Source organism: Pteronotus mesoamericanus, unplaced genomic scaffold (genome assembly GCF_021234165.1).
Source record: "Pteronotus mesoamericanus isolate MK-2021 breed Mesoamerican mustached bat unplaced genomic scaffold, CSHL_Meso_final scaffold_36, whole genome shotgun sequence".
Classification (NCBI taxonomy): Eukaryota; Metazoa; Chordata; class Mammalia; order Chiroptera; family Mormoopidae; genus Pteronotus; species Pteronotus mesoamericanus.
Genome location: NW_026555313.1, coordinates 12,139,511 through 12,158,383, shown reverse-complemented (window position 1 = coordinate 12,158,383; position 18,873 = coordinate 12,139,511). Strand labels below are relative to the sequence as shown.

Sequence of the window (18,873 nt, the reverse complement as noted above, 5' to 3'; positions counted from 1 at the left end):
AAAAAGCTAGGTGGACTAAAAGCTGATTGGGGAGCTCTGAGCACATAGATAGGAGTTGGTGACTATGAGCATAACTGTAGAGGGTTATTGCTGGACAATATTATTGGGGAGACCAGAGCCGGTATCACCCACTAAGTCAATACCTACTCTTTCTAATATTCACTGAGCACTAACTATGGGGCTAGCTAATAAAAATATTTTATCCATCATCTCATTTTATCTTCATAGCAGTTCTGTAAGAAAAAGACTCATTTCATAGATGAGATAACTGAGGCTTAGAAAGGTTAGTAAACATTAACCTGGGAGCCAATTCAAGTTTCTTCAAAATCTGCGCTCAAGTGCTAGGCCATGCTGGATCAAAGGGAGAGAGACACCCATGATGTCTTTAAGTCTGACCAGAAACAGATACATTGGATATCATTCAAGGGCTGGGGATGATGACAAATCCACAATGCCTGAAAATGTAAGTGTAGGTTTTAAAATGAGAAAAACAACAAAAATCAAAACCGTAAGAGGAAATTTAAGTCCCCAAAGCAGCTAAATCACAAAGATATCTCAGCTTCAACCTCTGTCTACAGTGTTCTATAGAAAATTACATTTATAATTAAGCAACGGGACACTTACAGAATGTTTGTTGGAAGTGCGACAACGTTGGAGCTTCTGGGGCGATGTTATAGAAATGAGTTTTTAGAGCTCCGCTCACCAGCAGATTATATGTCAGATCAGTTATATTGATGCCCACGATTGCAAAGGAGTACCTGTAAAGTGTAAGCCGCAAAAACAATTTTGTGTCACATATGGGAAACAAGATTTAAAAATACACTAATCTGATTTTTAAATTATTACTAAATGATTAGAGTGGCAGGTTTCCCCTCCCTCTCCACCTTATTTAAACTCTGAATTTTGTAATTACCAGAAAGAGAATTGAGGGTTCATATATTTTGACTTGGTAATTCTGTTTCCAAATATATGAGAGAAAAAAAGTAAATACTTGACAGAGCTTCATATGCAAGGATATTCATTACAGCATTATTAATAATGGCAAAGACATAGAGACTATTCAAATATCCTAAAAAATGTGATTGGTGAAATAAATTATGGTAATCTCATGTAACATATTTAGCCAATAAAACTATATTCATAAAGACTAAGCAGAATATAACATATTATGTATTGAACCAACCAAGTTTTATTATATGTACACACAAATGTGCACAGAAAGTAAGCTAGAATGAAATGCCATAAAATATTAATGTGAGTATGTTATAGTAACAAGGGGTGATTTTTTTTACTTTCCTATATTTTCTAAAGTAGCTATAATAAATTATACAGCACTTTTAGATTTTATTTATTTATTCATAGAGAGGGGGGCAGAGAGGGACAAAGAGAGGGAGAGAAACATCAATGTGAGAGAGAAACATTGATTGGTTGCCTCTTGTACACTCTGACTGGGAACTGAACCTGCAACTCAGGCATGTGCCCTGATTGGGAATAGAACTGATGATCTTTTGCTTTACAGGACAATGTCACCCATACCGGTCAAGGCGTGAATCATATATTACTGTTAAAATAAGGAAAAATATAAACAAGTATCTTAATGATCAGGGTATATTTTCTAGTCCCTTTTCTACATGCCTATCATGGTAGTATATATATGGTAATATACATCTAGTACATTAAAAAAAAAGGAGTGCTCTCTTCAAAATATTTTTAGATGAAACAGGCATTATGGAAAAAAAAAATAAAACTTCTAATCCTGGCTGGTGTGGCTCAGTGAATTGAGTGCCAGTCTGTGAACCAAAGAGTTGCCAGTTTGATCCCTAGTCAGGGCATATACCTGGGTTGCAGGTCAGGTCTCCAGTAGGGGGTGCTCGAAAGACAACCACACTTTGATGTTTCCCTCTCTCCCTCCAATCCCCCTCTCTAAAAACAAATAAATAAAATAATTTACCTCTGCCCTCCCCCCACCACTTTCCCCTGTGCAGAGACAAGTATTTGGAAACATAAATTAATTTAAAAAATAAAATAAAATAATTTAAAAAATAAAAATAAAAAACTTCTAAAGTAAATTTTTATGGAATAGCCTGATGCTTATATCCATAATAAAACAAACTACCAAATACAATTCTAAATGACAATTTCCAAAAATGATTTCCATGTAGCTATAATTTTCTAAACATTGCAGTTGGTGACAGGCAAAGTAGTTATATGTAATCATACAAATACAAAGAGATCCATAAACATAAATGTGTCCTTTTAAAAATTTAATCGGATTGCATATTTTCATCAGGACAAGTATATTTTCATCTTCGTCATCCTTCACGGTGCTCTTGGGACACCTCTGTCCCGGCTCGAACTGACAATCTTCATTATGAAATCCCACACTCACCCAATTGCTGTGTCCACCCTTTTCTGCTCCCATTCTGCTCTGCTGAATTTACTGAAAGAATGAATAAAAAAATAAGTAAGATTTAATCTCTAATTGGTATTTATTCCCTTTTAATGTTCATGTTAAAATGCTGACTAGATGCAGGGATGTTTGTAACTCAGTTATCAAACACAAACCAATGAAAAATGTTATCAATTAAAAAGCTACAATACAGTTTATATGGAGCTCAGAAATGGAATTATTTAAAGCCATGCTACTTATCCTCTATTCCCCTTAGTTTAACTGTGGGAGACTGCCCTCAAGGCCAAACATTAAGATATTCTTTTATACTATCATTAATTACCAAACAACATTGCTTCCATGAAACCTTTTCTGGCACCTTTCCCTCTAACTAGGTGCCACCTCACTCCCCTGATTGCCCGTGCTCGGTTTTTATCTCATAGCATTTATCCTACTCAGCCTTGTTTGTGATGTCTGGCATACCGTAGATGCCAAATAAATATTTATTGATAAATGAATAATGAGTTAGTGAAGAAAAGGAAGGAATGAAAGAAGGGAGGAAGGAAGGGAAGAAGGAGGGAGGGAGGAATACTACATAGGTTTAAAAAATTCTGTTTCTACAAGTGCTATGGCATTTACTCTGGTTAAGCTAGGACAGTTAAACCACAGCAGTTCCACTTTTATTCCATTTTATAATTTGAGCTTCCGAATAAGACTGAAGAAAGCGTTGTATCATAGAAAGCATTGTATCATTGTATCATAGAAGCAATAATATTGCCTTGCATTTTATTACTATGTGTCCTTGCTCATCCCCCATTCTCGTCCCTCTCTGCACTGCTAACATCTTGTAGGCAGAAACCATGCTCCACTCTTTCTTGTGGCTAATGGGACCTTCATTCAGTGTAACCAGACTAAAAAGTGTGGTTATCATTTGAACTAAATAAAAATTTAAAACTAGAGTTATTATGAACATTTAGCTTCTATCCAGACAAGAGATAATTTTTTACAGCACACTGCAAACAGTACTTTAAAAGACAAACATGTAAACACACAGCACAAGACCACAAAAACAAAATACAAAGCTTTTATTTAACTACGTGTATTTTCTACTCTGTAAATGATTACCAATAATTCAAAGTAACTGTCTTTAATTCATGTTAAAACATGCCACCTCTTTTTAAAGCGTAACTGTCAAACCAACAAACCAACCAACCAGCCAAAGAAGCATCAGGAGTTTTTTACCTTAAAAGACTCACATTTAAATTAAAATGAGTTGTGTGTGAAATTTAAGAAACTTTATATAAATGAATTTATAAGCACCTATTTTCTCTTCAACAAAGATTTGTAAATAGATAATTTCTCCATATTTGTTAAATCTCTCTCTGTATTGAAAGCATAAGAAAAGGCCGAACGACCTCCCCTCATTTGATTACCCAGACAATATCCTGGCCCCAAAAGAATAAATCCTTCTCTTCAGGAAACACACACATATACAAACAAACAAAAAACCTAACAGTCAAAATTCTCCTTTTAAACTTGAACCTACTTTTATCCCTCAAGTTACTTCAGGACTCAATGGATGGATATTCACAAGAGCAATAATAATATGTAATGCTTGCTGAAGGACAGATAGGAAAGATTTTTCCTTAGTATATATAGGCTTCTCCCTGTTGAATGCCTGAAATAGTCAGGGCCTGACAGAATCTATGTTTATATCACAATCAGTCAATATATACTTCTTTCAGAGGTCAGTGAAGGGCAGTAACCTTTACAAAACATTCTGACTTGTATTCAGTAACATTTACCATCAATTTGAAGTGATCAATACTTGAACTCCATCTAATCAATTTTATTCTAGCTTGAGGGACAAAGCATGGTAGTTTAATCTACATGGCTTGCATGTGTGCACACACACACACGCAAACGTAAGTTTCTTCTTAAATAGGAGCAATCACACAAACTGTCAAATACTTTCTCTCTGATGGCCGACACAGGAGATAAACTATAAGGCCTTTCTTGAGAATGCCTGATAGACAGAATTAATCCCCCTCCAATGCTTAATCAAAAATATTTTAAGCTTATGGTTTCTTCCCAAGGACCACGGAGGAGTCCTGGCCAATGCTCCTCCAGGAAATGCCACCTGATAGTGCACACAGACCCCGTGGTCAGTTTTAATTAGAGGGAGTTCACAGTCTCTGCATTACAGAAACATGCAATTCAGAAAACCCAGTTAAAAATTAAAAAAGCTTGACTTTCACCATATAATGTAATCAAGAAAGAGCGAAGCGATTTTAGTGTTTTTCCAGAGTAAATAAAAGATAAAGAAAATAATTTAATCTTATGAAACATTATAAATATAAATTTGAGAAGTATAGTATAATTAAATGAGTTTTAACCAACAGAAGCTAGAGTAAGTATAACAGTAAGGTGGGCGGGAGGCCCCAAGGGCGATCTGCTTCTGTATTTTGAGAATGGTATAATAAAACTTGGCACTTATTTAGAAAACATGAACACTCACAAGGAACTTGTCATACTGAGGAGAAAAAAGTGATACAAAACCATGATTGCAAAATAGCAGAACTCCTTATAATAAGAAAGACTGAAGCATATATAACTATTTTATATAATAAGGAAATGAGAACTACATTAATAGAAGAGCAAATTTGCTCTGTGGAACATAGTTCCCAAATAAAATGTCCCTCTCTGGGGAACAGACAGCGTAAGAGCATGTGCGGAGGTGTGGAGAGCCTTCAGATGAAGTGTCCAAAACATTTCTCCAACCAGGCACAGCTATGGCTGTAGAAAAGGTTTTTGACATCGTCTGTCAGGTTGGTCTAACCTGGTTTTTCTCTCCCTAAAACAGAGCCCAAATATAATAAACTATATTAAATTAAAAGACAGGAAATGCTTGCTTTTGAAAAAATTTTCACAAATTCTTATTTCCTTAAAAATTCTTGGCCATACATATTTCTAAAGAAAATAAAAGCAACAAAACACAAAAGCAAAGAAAAAATACCTTATTTCCTCTTTAGTGATATCCCTTCATGTAATGAGTTAAAGAAAAAAAATGTAGAAAAGTAAATAAAAATGCAAATAATTTAGAATCTAGAATTTTATTTTTAAATAAGCCTTAGCAACTCCAGACTTTTTCAGTGAGTCCATGACTTCTTGACTTGCATTCTCCGCTCTATTTCTCCGTCATGCTCCATTGGCTCTGAACTTTTTCTTCCAGACTCTACTTTCTCCTTCTTCTATGCCCACCTACCTCCTCAGTCTTCCTGGACACCAGTGATGTTATCAGTCCCTTTAAATATGTATCTCACTCTAATAGCTCCATTTTATATCCTCAATCCCATTAAGTACCTGAAGCTTCTTATTTGTAGGTTATATAAGTTTAGTTCACAAAGAACAGCATGTTTCAGGCCTAGGGTCCCATTTAATAGCTGCAAAAAAGTCTGGGCAGAGAACCCTAAGGCAACCGTATAGCATAATGTGTAAATGTGCAAATATATTTTAAAAATGCAAGTCATTCTATAGTATTTGCAAGGCAGAACTTTACCTCATGCTAGCTAAACGAACAATCCTTTGCGTATATAGCCAATGCAAATAAGTACCTGAAGTTTTAACTGTCCTATTCCGAATTTGTCAGAGGGTTTGTTTGTAAGAACTTTAAGCCTCACTTTTGGTGGGTTGACTCCCAAGAATCTCATCAACAGACCCATGTAGAAGGTGAAGTTAATTCTACCTCATTCACAAAGCCTAATCCACCTTTTATTTTCAACAATTACCTGCATTTTGGATGAAGAGAGTCAGAGAGGACCTGCTGAGCTGCTGTAGTGTCCCTTTCCGCAAAATACCTGCAGTTGGAGGGAAAAAAACCCCATAACTCCATACCTGTTGAATATATTCATTTTAATCCATTTTGGGGCCATTTGGATTCAAAGATGGACACTAGCATAAGATTATCATGTGTTCCAGCTCTGTCAGAGAACAGCTCTCCGTAATAGAATTTTCCAAGTATAATGACAGTAGAATAGGGTAGTTGTAAACCTCATATAGATTTAGGAATGATTCCAGTAGGTTTGAAAATTTAATTATGAACTTTGCCGTTCCCCAAAGAGCCAATGATATCATCATTAAGAGGAGTTATGAGTGAGGGGGCAGAAAGAGGCTCCTCAGAAGGCAGAAAATAATGGATGAAGGGCCATGGAGAGGGGCTGTGATAGCCAAGGGCACGGAGAGGGGGCTAGAGGACAGACGCGTGTTTCAAATGCATTTTTCTTGGAGATTATTCATGGGGTATTAGAATCCTGAAAAAATGGAAAATATAGAGCTTAGAAATGTTATAAATAAAATTTTATTCTGGGGAGAAGGGAGAAAAGAAGTTTCCTAGAAAATAAAACTATAGCATGTTATTTGATTTGATGGGAATATATTTTCTGTAAAAATCTAAACAGTAAAATAAGCTCTTGAATTCTGTCTCAGAAATTTTCAAACCGAAGTCAGCATATATAATACACACACGGCCATGACTATTAATGAAACTGAGTCTCTTTTCATACTTTCGTTAGTCATCTAGGTTTCTTCTTTCATGTCTTGTCTCTTCATATTTCTTGGTCCTATATATCTAAAAATGTCCCCAAGTAAAGATAAATGTAGTCCCCTGTAGAGAATAATGTAGTCCTGGAAATGGGTCCTTTGTCATTTATATGAGTGTCAGTCTTGGCTTGTCTTTTCACTTTATTTATGGTAGCTTGTCTTACGGAAGTTTTCAATTTTAATGTGTGAAGTTTATTGATTTATTGATTTTTCTTTTATAGTTTGTCACAGAGGTAAGGTAGAGATTTAATTTTATTTTTTCCAAATGGAAGGCCAAATGTTCTAGCTCTAGTTATTCAAAAGTCATCTTTTACCCATTAATTTGTAACATCGCCTTTGTAATAAAAATTTATCAATACTGTTTTATTTATATTACATAACAATGTAACATTTATTTATTTCCGCAGCCAAGGATATGTTTATTGATTTTAGAGACAGAGGAAGTGGTGGAGAGAGAGAAACATTAATTGGTTGCCTCCCATAAGCACCCCAATTGGGGACCTAACCTGAAACCTAGGTATGTGCTCTGACCCGTGACTGAACCTGCAATATTATAGTGTATGGGACAACGAGCCAACCAACTGAGTTACATGGCAAGGGCTCTAATAGTGTAGCATTTAAAAGATTTCATAAAATAATGAATGGTTATAAAACTTCTTAAAAAATAAAAGCAAAGATCTAAGGGGAAATAGGGTGCCATCAAAAATGACTAAGGCTTAATATCTTTTAAAAAATAACATCACTGCTCTCACTAATAGGGTGTGTCAAAGGATATAAGAACCGACCTAAAAGGACTCCCTTTGGCTTGAAAAATAATGACCACAAATTACTCAATTTAAGCATGAAAAAGTAATGAGTGAAGTTAGTTGAATCACAATAAACATATAAGAACCAGGATTAAAAATAATATTTAAAACATAGAGAGATAAAGCCTAAAAAAGTTTTTCTATTACTAACATGGAAACTAGGGCACCAAGTCCTCATGCTAAAAAATCACAACTTATTCAGTGAATATCTGTCCTGCCGATTTTTTGGAGAAACCAAATAACCATAGTTGATAAAGGAAATTGAATCTTGACAGAATTCCAGCCAAAAACTATGGGACAAACAACAGACTTACAAAAAACAGTTTTTGCATGATTAGGTAATTGGTTGTGTGAAGACCACTGAAGGAGGAAATGATTAGTTAAAGGGCTAATGCGGCCTTTACAATGCAGACACCAGACTGCGATGTCTCTGATCCATCTCACCGAGGAATGAGAGTGGGGGCAAGGCAGGTCTCTCACTGTGATGCCAACCTGACTCAAGCCTTCCTGAACACCTGCTATTTCCAGGACATACAAGGGATGGGTATAAATGCAAATAGACATGTCTAGACCATGGGACATTTTACAAGACAATTGACTGGGAATCTTGAACAAGATAACAACAGGGCAGAGGGTGCAGAGGGGACAGAGGGAGAAAAATTGCTTGAATTAAAAAAAGACTGAGAGACATAATAAGTAAGTACAATTTGGAGATCTTGTTTAAAACTGGATTAGAACAAACCAGCTACAAAAAGAGGTTTTGGGAGAACCGTAATTTTAACGTGGACTGAATACAGAGGACGCCAAGGAATATTGTTAATTTTGTTAGGTGTGATGGCATTTGGGTCAATGTAGCATAATATTGATGTTTTTTACAGTTTAAGGGCAAAATGAAAAACAGCATAAGATTTTTATTAACACACTTCTACCTCCCAAAACACAAACAAGTTTTTCAAAACCCTGATAATTACTGAGTCTTGGCGATTAGTAAAAGGGGAGTTCTTTAATAATCTTCTTTCTGCTTTTTGGATATACTTAAATTTTTTCATAATAAAAAATAAATAAACTTGAGATTTGCTTAAAATGATCTATGAAGTTTGCCAGATAAAAGTAAGATGGCAGTAGCTTTTTAAATTTTCCGCACCAGAGTTATCTCTCAGAGGACTCGAATGTTTTCTTGGAGTCTACTTGGAAGTGGCTTTTGGAACTAATAACTCAATTTTGTCATTTCAATATGAGGAGACATCTCTTTAGTACTTACCTATTCTTCATTATACTTACTGCAAATTGTACAGTCCCAGAAGTCCCATTCCTCGAAAATCTGTTTTAGGATCATCACCTTGGAAACCAATTTCACACCACTGCTTAGAAATCCGAGATTCCAGTGGAGTATTGGGCTTCAAGAATTTCCATAACTGGAGACAAGAAAGAAAATTTGCCTGCTGATATGCACACAAAAATATTTCTTATTGGCTCAGATTTTATAAATGATATCAGTAGGAGAAGTTTTGCAAAAGCTGAATACATACAAATATATTACAACTAAAGATATGATCATCTTTCAAGTTTCTATAACAGCAGTTCTCAAAGTATTGTCTGAACACTCTTGGAGGGATACCATGACCTTTTCAGAGGGTCTGGCACATAAAAACTATTTCATAACTAATAGGTTATGTGTTTTTTCATTCTCATCTTCTTATGAGTATACAGTGGGATTTCCCAGAGGCTGCATGGCATGTGGAGACATCACCCCTCTGAAAGAAATGGAACATGTTCTCTCGTATTTTAGTGTTTTAAATATTTCTGTTTAATTTCTAATACATTATTTCAGAAAATAATGTATCTCTCACAAAAGCTGTTTGGAGTCCTCCAAAAATATATAAAAGAATAAAGGGAAGGAGAGAACAGAGAAAAATTTGAAGCCATGTATGATTCAAATCCTTAGAAAATGTTTATCTTACTTTATAGCAAAACTTTTAGCAGCATTACTAACAACAAAAAAAAATGGACAGACTTGGGTTTTATTTCTTAGGGCTCATCTATACTGAGGCGAGAGTAAACATCACATAGCTAAATAAAAGATCAGTAATGGTCATGAATAACCTCAAAATATATTATTATCTTTAAGACTTACTTAAAAATGTTTTAATTATAATCGACTTTAGATTAATGGACAAATATAAATTCAAAGCACCATATTCTTCACAGCTTAAGAAATTGGTTCTATATAGACTTCTGGTCAAGATGGAGGTATAGATAGATACACTTCGCCTCTTTGCATATTGAAAGAAGGACAACAACGAATTTAAAAACAAAAAAATAACCAGAACTGCCAGAAAATCAAACTATATGGAAGTCCAACAACCAAGGAGCTAACAAAGAAACATTCATCCAGCACAGCTGGAGGGACAGAGACAGGCAGCAAGGACAGAGAGGACATGAGGCAAGGAGGCAGCTGGAAGACTAGGCAGTCCCACATTTGCAGGTGGATAAACCATGAGGAACAGGTGGAGAGTGAGACAGAACACACACTCCAGGGTTTCAGTGCTGGAAAAGAAAGCTTCAAAACCTCTGGAGGTAAAAACCTATGGGGGTTGCCGAAACAGGAGAAACTCCTAGCCTCACAGGAGGGTCCATTGGAGAGACCCACAGGGTCCTAGAACATAGTACACAAACCCACCGACCCGGGAATCAGCACTAGAAGGGCCTAATTTGCTTGTGGGTATCAGGGGAAGTGACTAAAAGCCAGCAAAGAGTCGAGCAAGCACCTTTGTTCCCTCTCGGACCCCTCCTCCATATACAGCATCACAACCCAGTGACCTGGGTTGCCTCGCCTGGTGAATACCTAAGGCTCCATCCCTTCCAACAATTTCCAAGGTTCGCCGAGACAAAGAAATATGGCCCAAATGAAAGAATAGATCAGAGCTCCAAAAATAGAACTAAGTGGTGAACAGACAGCCAACCTATCAGGTGCACAGTTCAAAACACTGGTAATCTGGATGCTCACTGAATCGGTGGAGTATGGTCGCAAAATGGAGGAAAAAGTGAAGGTTATGCAAAGTGAAATAAAGAAAAATATGCAGGGAACCAACAGTAAAGGGAAGAAAACTGGGACTCAAATAAACAATTAGGAGCAGAAGAAAGAGATAAACATTCAACCAGAAAAAAAATGAAGAAACAAGAATTCAAAAAAATGAAGAGAGGCTTAGGAACCTCTGGGACGACTTTAAACATTCCAACATCCAAATCATAGGGGTGTCAGAAGGAGAAGAGAAGGAGCAAGGAATTGAAAATTGATTTGAAAAAATAATGGAGAACTTCCCCAATCTGGCAAAGGAAGTAGACTTTCAGAAGATCCAGAGAGCTCAGAGTGTCCCAAAGAAGTTGGACCCAAGGAAGCACACACCAAGGCACATCATAATTAAGTTTTCCAAGGTTAAAGATAAGGAGAGCATCTTAAAAGCATCAAGAGAAAAGAAGACGGTTACCTACAAAGGAGTTCTTGTAAGACTATCAGTTGATTTCTCAAAAGAAACCTTGCTGGCAAGAAGTATTCAAAGTCTTGAAGGACAAGGACCTACATCCAGAATTACTCTATCCAGCAAAGCTATCATTTAGAATTGAAGGACAGATAATGTGCTTCCCAGATGAGGTAAAGCTAAAGGAGCTCATCATCACCAAGCCCATATTATATGAAACATTAAAGGGGCTTACCTAATAAAAAGATCAAAACTATGAACAGTAAAATGACAACAAACTCACAACTATCAGCAACAGAACCTAAAAACAAAAACAAAAACAAACTACGCAAACAACTAGAACAGGAACAGAATCATAGAAATGGAGGTCAGAGGGGAAGAGGAGGGGGAAGAATGGGGGAAAAGGTACAGGGAATAAGCAGCATAAATAGGTAGAAAACAGACAGGGGGAGGTTAAGAATAGTATAGGAAATGGAAAAACCAAAGAACTTACATGTATGATCCATGGACATGAACTAAGGAGGGGGGGGAATGCTTGGGGGTAGTGTGGTGCAGGGTGGAGGGGAATATAGGGGAGAAAAAAATTGAACAATTGTAATAGCATAATCAATAAAATATATATTAAAAATATTTATAAAAAAGAAATTGGTTCTATTTTTCTAAGTTTTCTGTAGAAACATACATTTAATGCATATTATTACTTGAGAAAGTGAGACAATAACAACTGTATAAATATGTAATGCTTCATTAGTTATTTCTAATAAACAGAGATGAGCATGCAAACAAATTTCCCTTTAAGACTATTAATAATATTTTATATTATATTTTCACTACAGAGACAAAAATGAAAGTAAAATTTCCCTATTACTATTTCAACATAGTTCAACTTCTAAATTGCTTGTTCTATGTTATGTAGATTTTAAAATTTAAGCACAACAGAAATATATAAACACCTTGCTTTATAATGAACTGTCACATATCTGAAACAATATAAAACAGTGTTCAATGACAAGAAATACTAACAAAAAAGAGCTGTAATTCATCAAAGTTATTTTAGGTACTAATCCAAAATTAGGTACTGATTTAGGTACTAATCCAATATTCACATGATACAGTATTTTATCTTAGTAGCACAACCAGTAAATTCAATCTTAAGAGTGAGAGGAAAATTTCAGAGTAAATTATGTCATACTTGAAAGAAAAATGTGAAACATGGGCATAAGAAATCTCTTTTTATATTATCCATGTAAGAATTTGCCAGTGCTCTGCATTCATCAAAACAGAAAATATCTCTTAGTTCATCAGAAAAGTACTAAAAAAAATGAGAGAAAAGGTTTCTTTTAAAAATTCCTTTATGAACTAATTTGGATAATGCCACAATAAAAAAAATAAATAAAAAGAAAAGGAAACAGATTGTAAATCCCATCACATTCACGTGGATAAGAATTTGAAGTAACCTCAGAGCCCTACATAGTAAAACATATCTGGTTTCATCAAGTGAGTGAAATAAAAGAGCAAAAGCAAGCATTTTATTCCTACAGGTAAGTTCTTTGGGAGGATATTTAGTTTGGGGGAGTGAAAAGATTAAATAATAAAATGCTTTTAAAAGAAATTTCATTTTAATAATTCCATGTACCAAGACATACTAGACTACTGACTAAAAAGTGTCCTTTATTAAGTTCTTAATTCTAACTGCTTTAATAAGGGTCACTTTCTTGATAAGTGGAAGTTGATTATGCTAAAATACTCATACGAAGTGCTACCAGGTATATATTTCCTATAAGAATGCTTGAATAACTGGATTCTCTTCCGAAAGATAGGCCAGTCCCTGAAAAAATTAAGGGTAAGAGGCAAGGTGCCCCTGAAGTGTGAGGTGATTTCTTGCACGTTGGAAGCTGACTGGAAATTGAACTTCATTGGTGAGTGTCTGATCGGGGCCTCTGAGAAGTCAGCCATCTAAGACTGTGCTATGGCAGCAGAGTTATTACAAAGCCACCTGCCAAGTGCAGGAGACCAGAGCTGGAAAGGGCGATTCCTGTGGCAGATGACAAGCTACAAAGTTCAGGCAGCATGCTGAATCACACTATTATCCATCACGGCCCATGCTCTGTTTAATTCTGTTCCCTTTGCACTGAGCCTTTACTGCAAACTTATTTGAACACTTCTGCCTAGTCTCGGTCGGGTCTGCTGCAGAACAGAAAGGCAGGGCCATTCACCCATGCAATCATTCAAAAGCAGCTTTTCACTGAAGTCTCCAGGACACTACCTCTTCCCGTTAGGAGAACATCTTTTAATTCTGGGTTATATTTTTCCTATTATGTCATAGAATCCCCATAAAAATTTTCTTTTATTATCAATTTTGTTAGAAATATTTAATAGAGGTATCCATTTGAGTAATTCATATGGATAGTGCTACATGAATATAAAGTGATATTCAGTTTCATTCCAGCCAATGTTTAAATGATCATAAAGTCCAATTTTTTTTATCCTTTAAGAAGAAACACTGATAATGGTCTCCTATGTTTACAAATCAAAGCACTTAAACATTATAGCAATATATGAAAGCTTCTAAACCAGGAGTTGGCAAACTTTGTAAAGGGTCAGACAGTAAATACTTTTGGCTTTGGTGGCCATATGGTCACAAAAGTGGCCACAGACACTACATGAATGAATGGATGTGTTCCAACAAAGCTTTATTTACAAAAATGGGAGGCTGGCCAGATTTGGCCCACGGACTTTATTTTTTTAAATCCTCAACCAAGGATGTGTTCATTGATTTTTTAGGGAGAGATGAAGGTGTGGGTGTGGAGACAGTGAGCGAGAAAACACTGATAGAGAGAAACATTTACCAGCTGCCTCCCATATGCACCTTGGGGATCGAACTCGCAGCCCTCCGGTGCACAAGACAACGCTCCAACCAACTAAGCCACCCAGCCAGGGCTGGCCCACAGACTTTAATTGCTGACCCTTGCTCTGAACCATTTTATCAAGTAAGCAACAAGGATATTACTAGCCATTTTAAGATGAAGAATTCTAAGCTCAGACAGCTCAACACACAGCACGGGCCAGACTCTGGAAATACAAATATGAACAAGACATCGTGTCTTCCTCAAGAGGTAGTGCAGTAGAGTGGCACAGAACCCTTCCTAACTGTGTGAGCTTGGGTAGTCACATAACTGCCAAGCCTTAGTTTCCTCACCTACAAATGGGGTTAATACCAATATCTCACCATAAGACTACTATGACACTTACTGATATGACTGGCACATCCTAAACACTCAGTGAATGTTTTATTATTATTGATTTTGTTATTATACTTGTGATTTAGATAAACTGAAGAAGAGAATAGCGATCCTACTACTAATTTGCTTGGGGAGGATAGAAAAGATTTCTAAATTCAATAAATAAGGACTCAAAATATGGAGCAGCTTCTGCTGTGAAAATAATGGGTAACAGAGGCAACAGCATGAACAAATTCCTGGGCACAGGGGACGACACGACCTATTTTGGGCCAGGGTGAACGACAGAGCATGGTGGAAATGTGCTATACGTGATGCAGATGCAGGGAAAATATCTTAAAAAAATAAACTGGAAAGGGTCCAAAAGGTATGTTAAGATGCGTGGACTTTCTACTCTTTAGACACAGGGTATCTGACAGTTTTTAACCTAGAAGTTTTTAACCAATGACATGGCTAGATAATCTCTCCAGCAGTGTTTAAGGAGCCAGGAGGAAGGAAGCATCAGTGGCCCACGTTGGAGACAATGGCTAGAATAAGGCAGTTGGCATGGAAAATATTCAAGAGGTATTTGGGGGGTGATCTATAGTAAGCTTTAGTGATTTTTGTAAATGCGCTGTATCTCCCTAAGTAGATTGCAAACCACCTAAGGGTAGAAAAGATGCCTTTTCTCAAAGTGCCTAATGCAGAGGAGGTCAGTCCTGGCTTATCATCTGCTGTGTAAATCAAAGCCTGGACTAAAATGATCATTGTTTGCTCACCTCTGAAGTACAGATGAAAACCATCACTTTCCCTACATCTTATTGGTGACAATAAAAATGATCACACATACATACTCAAATCATGACAACAGATGAGTCATATCACAAAAGTTCTTGACATATATCTAATGAACCACAATAATTCATGCATTCATCCATACTTGTTAAAAACCTACTATGTGCCAGCACACATACAACAGATCAACTAAGATGGTACATAGCAAGTACCAAATGTCATTGATTCAGTAGGCATCTCAGTCATTCTAACAAATTCTTCAGGTGCTTGTGGTTAGTCTGTTAATTATACCACCTTCTTTTTCTTTCATTAAAAAAAAAATGTATTCTTTATTTATTTTTAGAGAGGGGAAGGGAGGGAAAAAGTGAGGGGGAGAAACACCGATGTGAGAGAGAAACATCAATTGGTTGCCTCTTGCACATACCCCAAATGGGGACTGAACTTGCAACCCAGACATTTGTTCTGACCAGGAATTGAACAGTGGACCTTTCACTTTGTGGGCTGACACCCAACCAACTGAATTCACCTCTTAATTCCCACCTTGATATTATTTTATTGAACTCAACTACCTGTATTAGAAATGGAAAAATAAGGCAATAAAAGGAGATGAAGCTCAGTTAGTGGCTTAGCTAAAATTATGCAGAAGAGAAAAGTAAGGAGAAAAATTTTAGGCACTCCTCTGTACACGGGGTCACAATGGTGACTAAGACACAGGTAATGAAATAGTTGGTAAAGGCTACTTTTCTTGCTGTTTCAGATGTTGGAGGTAAAGTTTTCATTAGAAAATTCATGTGAGACTTTAGACGCAAAGCCGATTTTCTTTTGTAATCTGAGAAAGCATCAGAGGTGATTTCTGTGGGCTTTCACATTTGGCACAAGTTTAGATTGTTTAACTGTGCTGGAAGTCATAGGAGAAACAGCATTTTTCAAAGGGTGACCTGGGATTTCCATTTATGACTTTTAATAAACATCAGAGGAGATGAAGTTGGTTTCTGCTTCAGCAATAGCTCTCTTGGGAAATTACCTAAGACCTTAATGATGATTATTTATTCATGTAACTTGGAGAGTATTAGAAGAAGAGGTGAAGGTTTATATCTGGAGTATTAAAACCGTTGGAAGACTAATATGCAATTATAAATACTCCTTCTGGCTATCAAAACAAGACCTTAAGAATCTTATACAATCTGATGATATATTATGAAACGTTAATATAACATTACTTCAAAGCAGCGAATTTTGAATTAAAAAATTAAGACAAAAAATTTAAATCAAACTTTAGAACTAGACTAGTAATCTAAAGTGTTTTCTAAATTCACTTCTGAAAATAGATGCTTTTTAGGATGGAGTGCCTATCCTATAGAAGGTGCTTGGCAGACATTAGCTGACCTAAGCGAAGGCCTGGAATGTGTTTGAAGACTAACCTTCAAAAGCATTTCCTCATGTTGGGGATTATCAGAATCATAGGGTTCTCTGCGCAGTTTTTCCACATCTGCAATGAGATTTCTGTACCCAACGATCTGCAGAAGGCAAGCCTGAAGAGAGATTCCCAACCTAAGGTGTTCAAAAAAGAAGAAACACACATGAAAAAAAAAACCCCAAACATGCTTTGGCATTTTTTCAGTATGCACAACAGGACTTTTCCTGTTCATCTAACACTTAGGAAATTACCCAACTAGGATCTAATAGAAGCATGATTTCTTACTGAAGCTCATAGACAGTTGTAGAGCTTGGCTAAAACTTCCCTCTCATTCTGGCTTTTTCTTAAGCCATGTGCAACAATGTGGTTTGAAAAACAAGGGAGCTTTTTATGCAGGTGACTTGCAAGTGAGATGTAGAAAATAAAGGTGATAATGAGTTCTTAGGGATCATGTAGACCTCACTAGATGGGTATGTGAGAATACTTTAGAAGAGGGGGTGTGTGTGTTTTAGAGACAGCGATGGAGGGAGGAAGTAGCCCTCAGGGGCTTAGGAGTAAAAAAAATGTTCAAAACAACAACAAAAACACCTCTGGGAGCATTCCTGAACAGATGAGGTCCTGCCAAGAGAAAGAACTCACTATTTTACAAGATTTCCCATTCCATTCCAACTTCTCTAGTTGTCTGAACACTTTTTTTAGGCTGAAACAAAATCTGCTTTTCTTATCACCAAGTGGTTCCAATTCTGTTCTCTGAGCAAATGTTTTTCCACATTTCCCATGTCTACTTATTTTAGGATAGTGATTCTTTCTTCTTGTTTCATCTCCAGGGTTAAAAAAAAATCCTCTTCCTTCAATTCCTTCTCATGCAACATGGTTTTGAGATGTTTTACTATCTTTCTCAATCTTCTCTGAATGTACAATGTTTAACAGTCCCATTCCAATATTTGACCGGAACAGAAAACAATCTGGCAAGCGTGACACAGAGAGGATCATTAACTCTCGTGGTCTAAATGCTGTTTCTTGCCTATAACTTAGAAGGTAAAATAGGGTGTCTTTCAGCAGTCACGTAACAGGTTTACTAAACAGATGGCTAACTAATCACCAAGGTTCTTTTTTTCATATAAACTGTGTCACATAAATTATTCTCCTACATTCATTTGCTGGCATTTTTAAATCTAAAGGTAGCATTTTACATTTATTTGTTCCTGCTAAATTCTTTACAGTCATTAGCTTCTGTGGTTCAAAATAGGAGAACACTGGCAATTTCATATGATTTAACCCAAGCGTTACTCTCCCATATACTCTCATCCCTAATTCGCTCATTAAATTTGAACATTTTTGCTGTCAGAATGGTCATCATAATCACGATGACAGTGTCATCATCTTTTCTGGGGGAAAGGGGAATTGGGTGTATAGAAAATTAAGACTAAAGTTAGGGGCAATAGAAAATTATGTCTTAGGATGTAGAGGACAGTGTCAGATAACCCAGAATACTAAACTTAAATAAAACTGAGTGTTGAATTAAATGACCCTTATCATTACTTGTTGCCATAGCACCCAAAACTAAATTGGATGTTTTAATATAGGAAAAGTGAACAGTGGCACTGGTTACCCAGGAAACCAGTGCAGGACTGAAAAGGGTTAATTTTGAGGGCAAAGAAGAGAGTGGAAAAATGAAAGAAGAGGGAACAAGAGAATCCAATTCAATTTTCACTCTAGTAATTCTTATCAGCAGCATAAGCAGCACTTGAAAAAAAAAAGTAATTAAAGTGAGGTTAATAGTAGCAATGGCTTGATAAATTGTAAAATATTTCCTCATGCCCTCCCTATTTCTTGACCTTTTCCAGAAAATGGTTTAAATTTTAAGAATCACATTTTGTCAATGTCAGTATGGAAAAAAAAAGGTACCAAAACACAATCTACTACCTATGAAGTTCCCCCTCCACCCCTGCCAAAGGAAGTCAAAAGAATATATGGCAAGGAAATGCTCTTGAATGAAACATATAATGTTCATAGAAGGGACAGAAAAGATTTCCTATTAAATCTAATCCAATCTCTAAATGTGATTATAGGTCTAATATGTCCTTCATGTCTGATGGTAGTCTTAAATTTTTTGTTCAACTTAATTTAAAATAAATTGTCTTATTATCACCTTCCCAGAGAAATAAAA

The 18,873-nt window shown here is 36.2% G+C and overlaps 1 protein-coding gene across 2 annotated transcripts in view; it reads right to left on the bottom strand.

Annotated features, from left to right (window-relative positions):
* The window catches only part of ELMOD1 (ELMO domain containing 1), a 76,369-nt gene that overhangs the window by 18,808 nt on the left and 38,688 nt on the right, over positions 1–18,873 (bottom strand). Inside the window, exons 6-11 of one of the 2 annotated variants that reach the window (XM_054592543.1) lie at positions 16,708–16,837; positions 9,076–9,209; positions 6,178–6,246; positions 5,406–5,429; positions 2,390–2,440; positions 625–758 (exon numbers count right to left, since the gene is read on the bottom strand). In XM_054592543.1, the coding sequence (XP_054448518.1) occupies positions 625–758; positions 2,390–2,440; positions 5,406–5,429; positions 6,178–6,246; positions 9,076–9,209; positions 16,708–16,837 (542 nt within the window). The remainder of the gene's footprint in view (positions 1–624; positions 759–2,389; positions 2,441–5,405; positions 5,430–6,177; positions 6,247–9,075; positions 9,210–16,707; positions 16,838–18,873) is intronic. The other variant, XM_054592544.1, reaches the window with a different exon arrangement.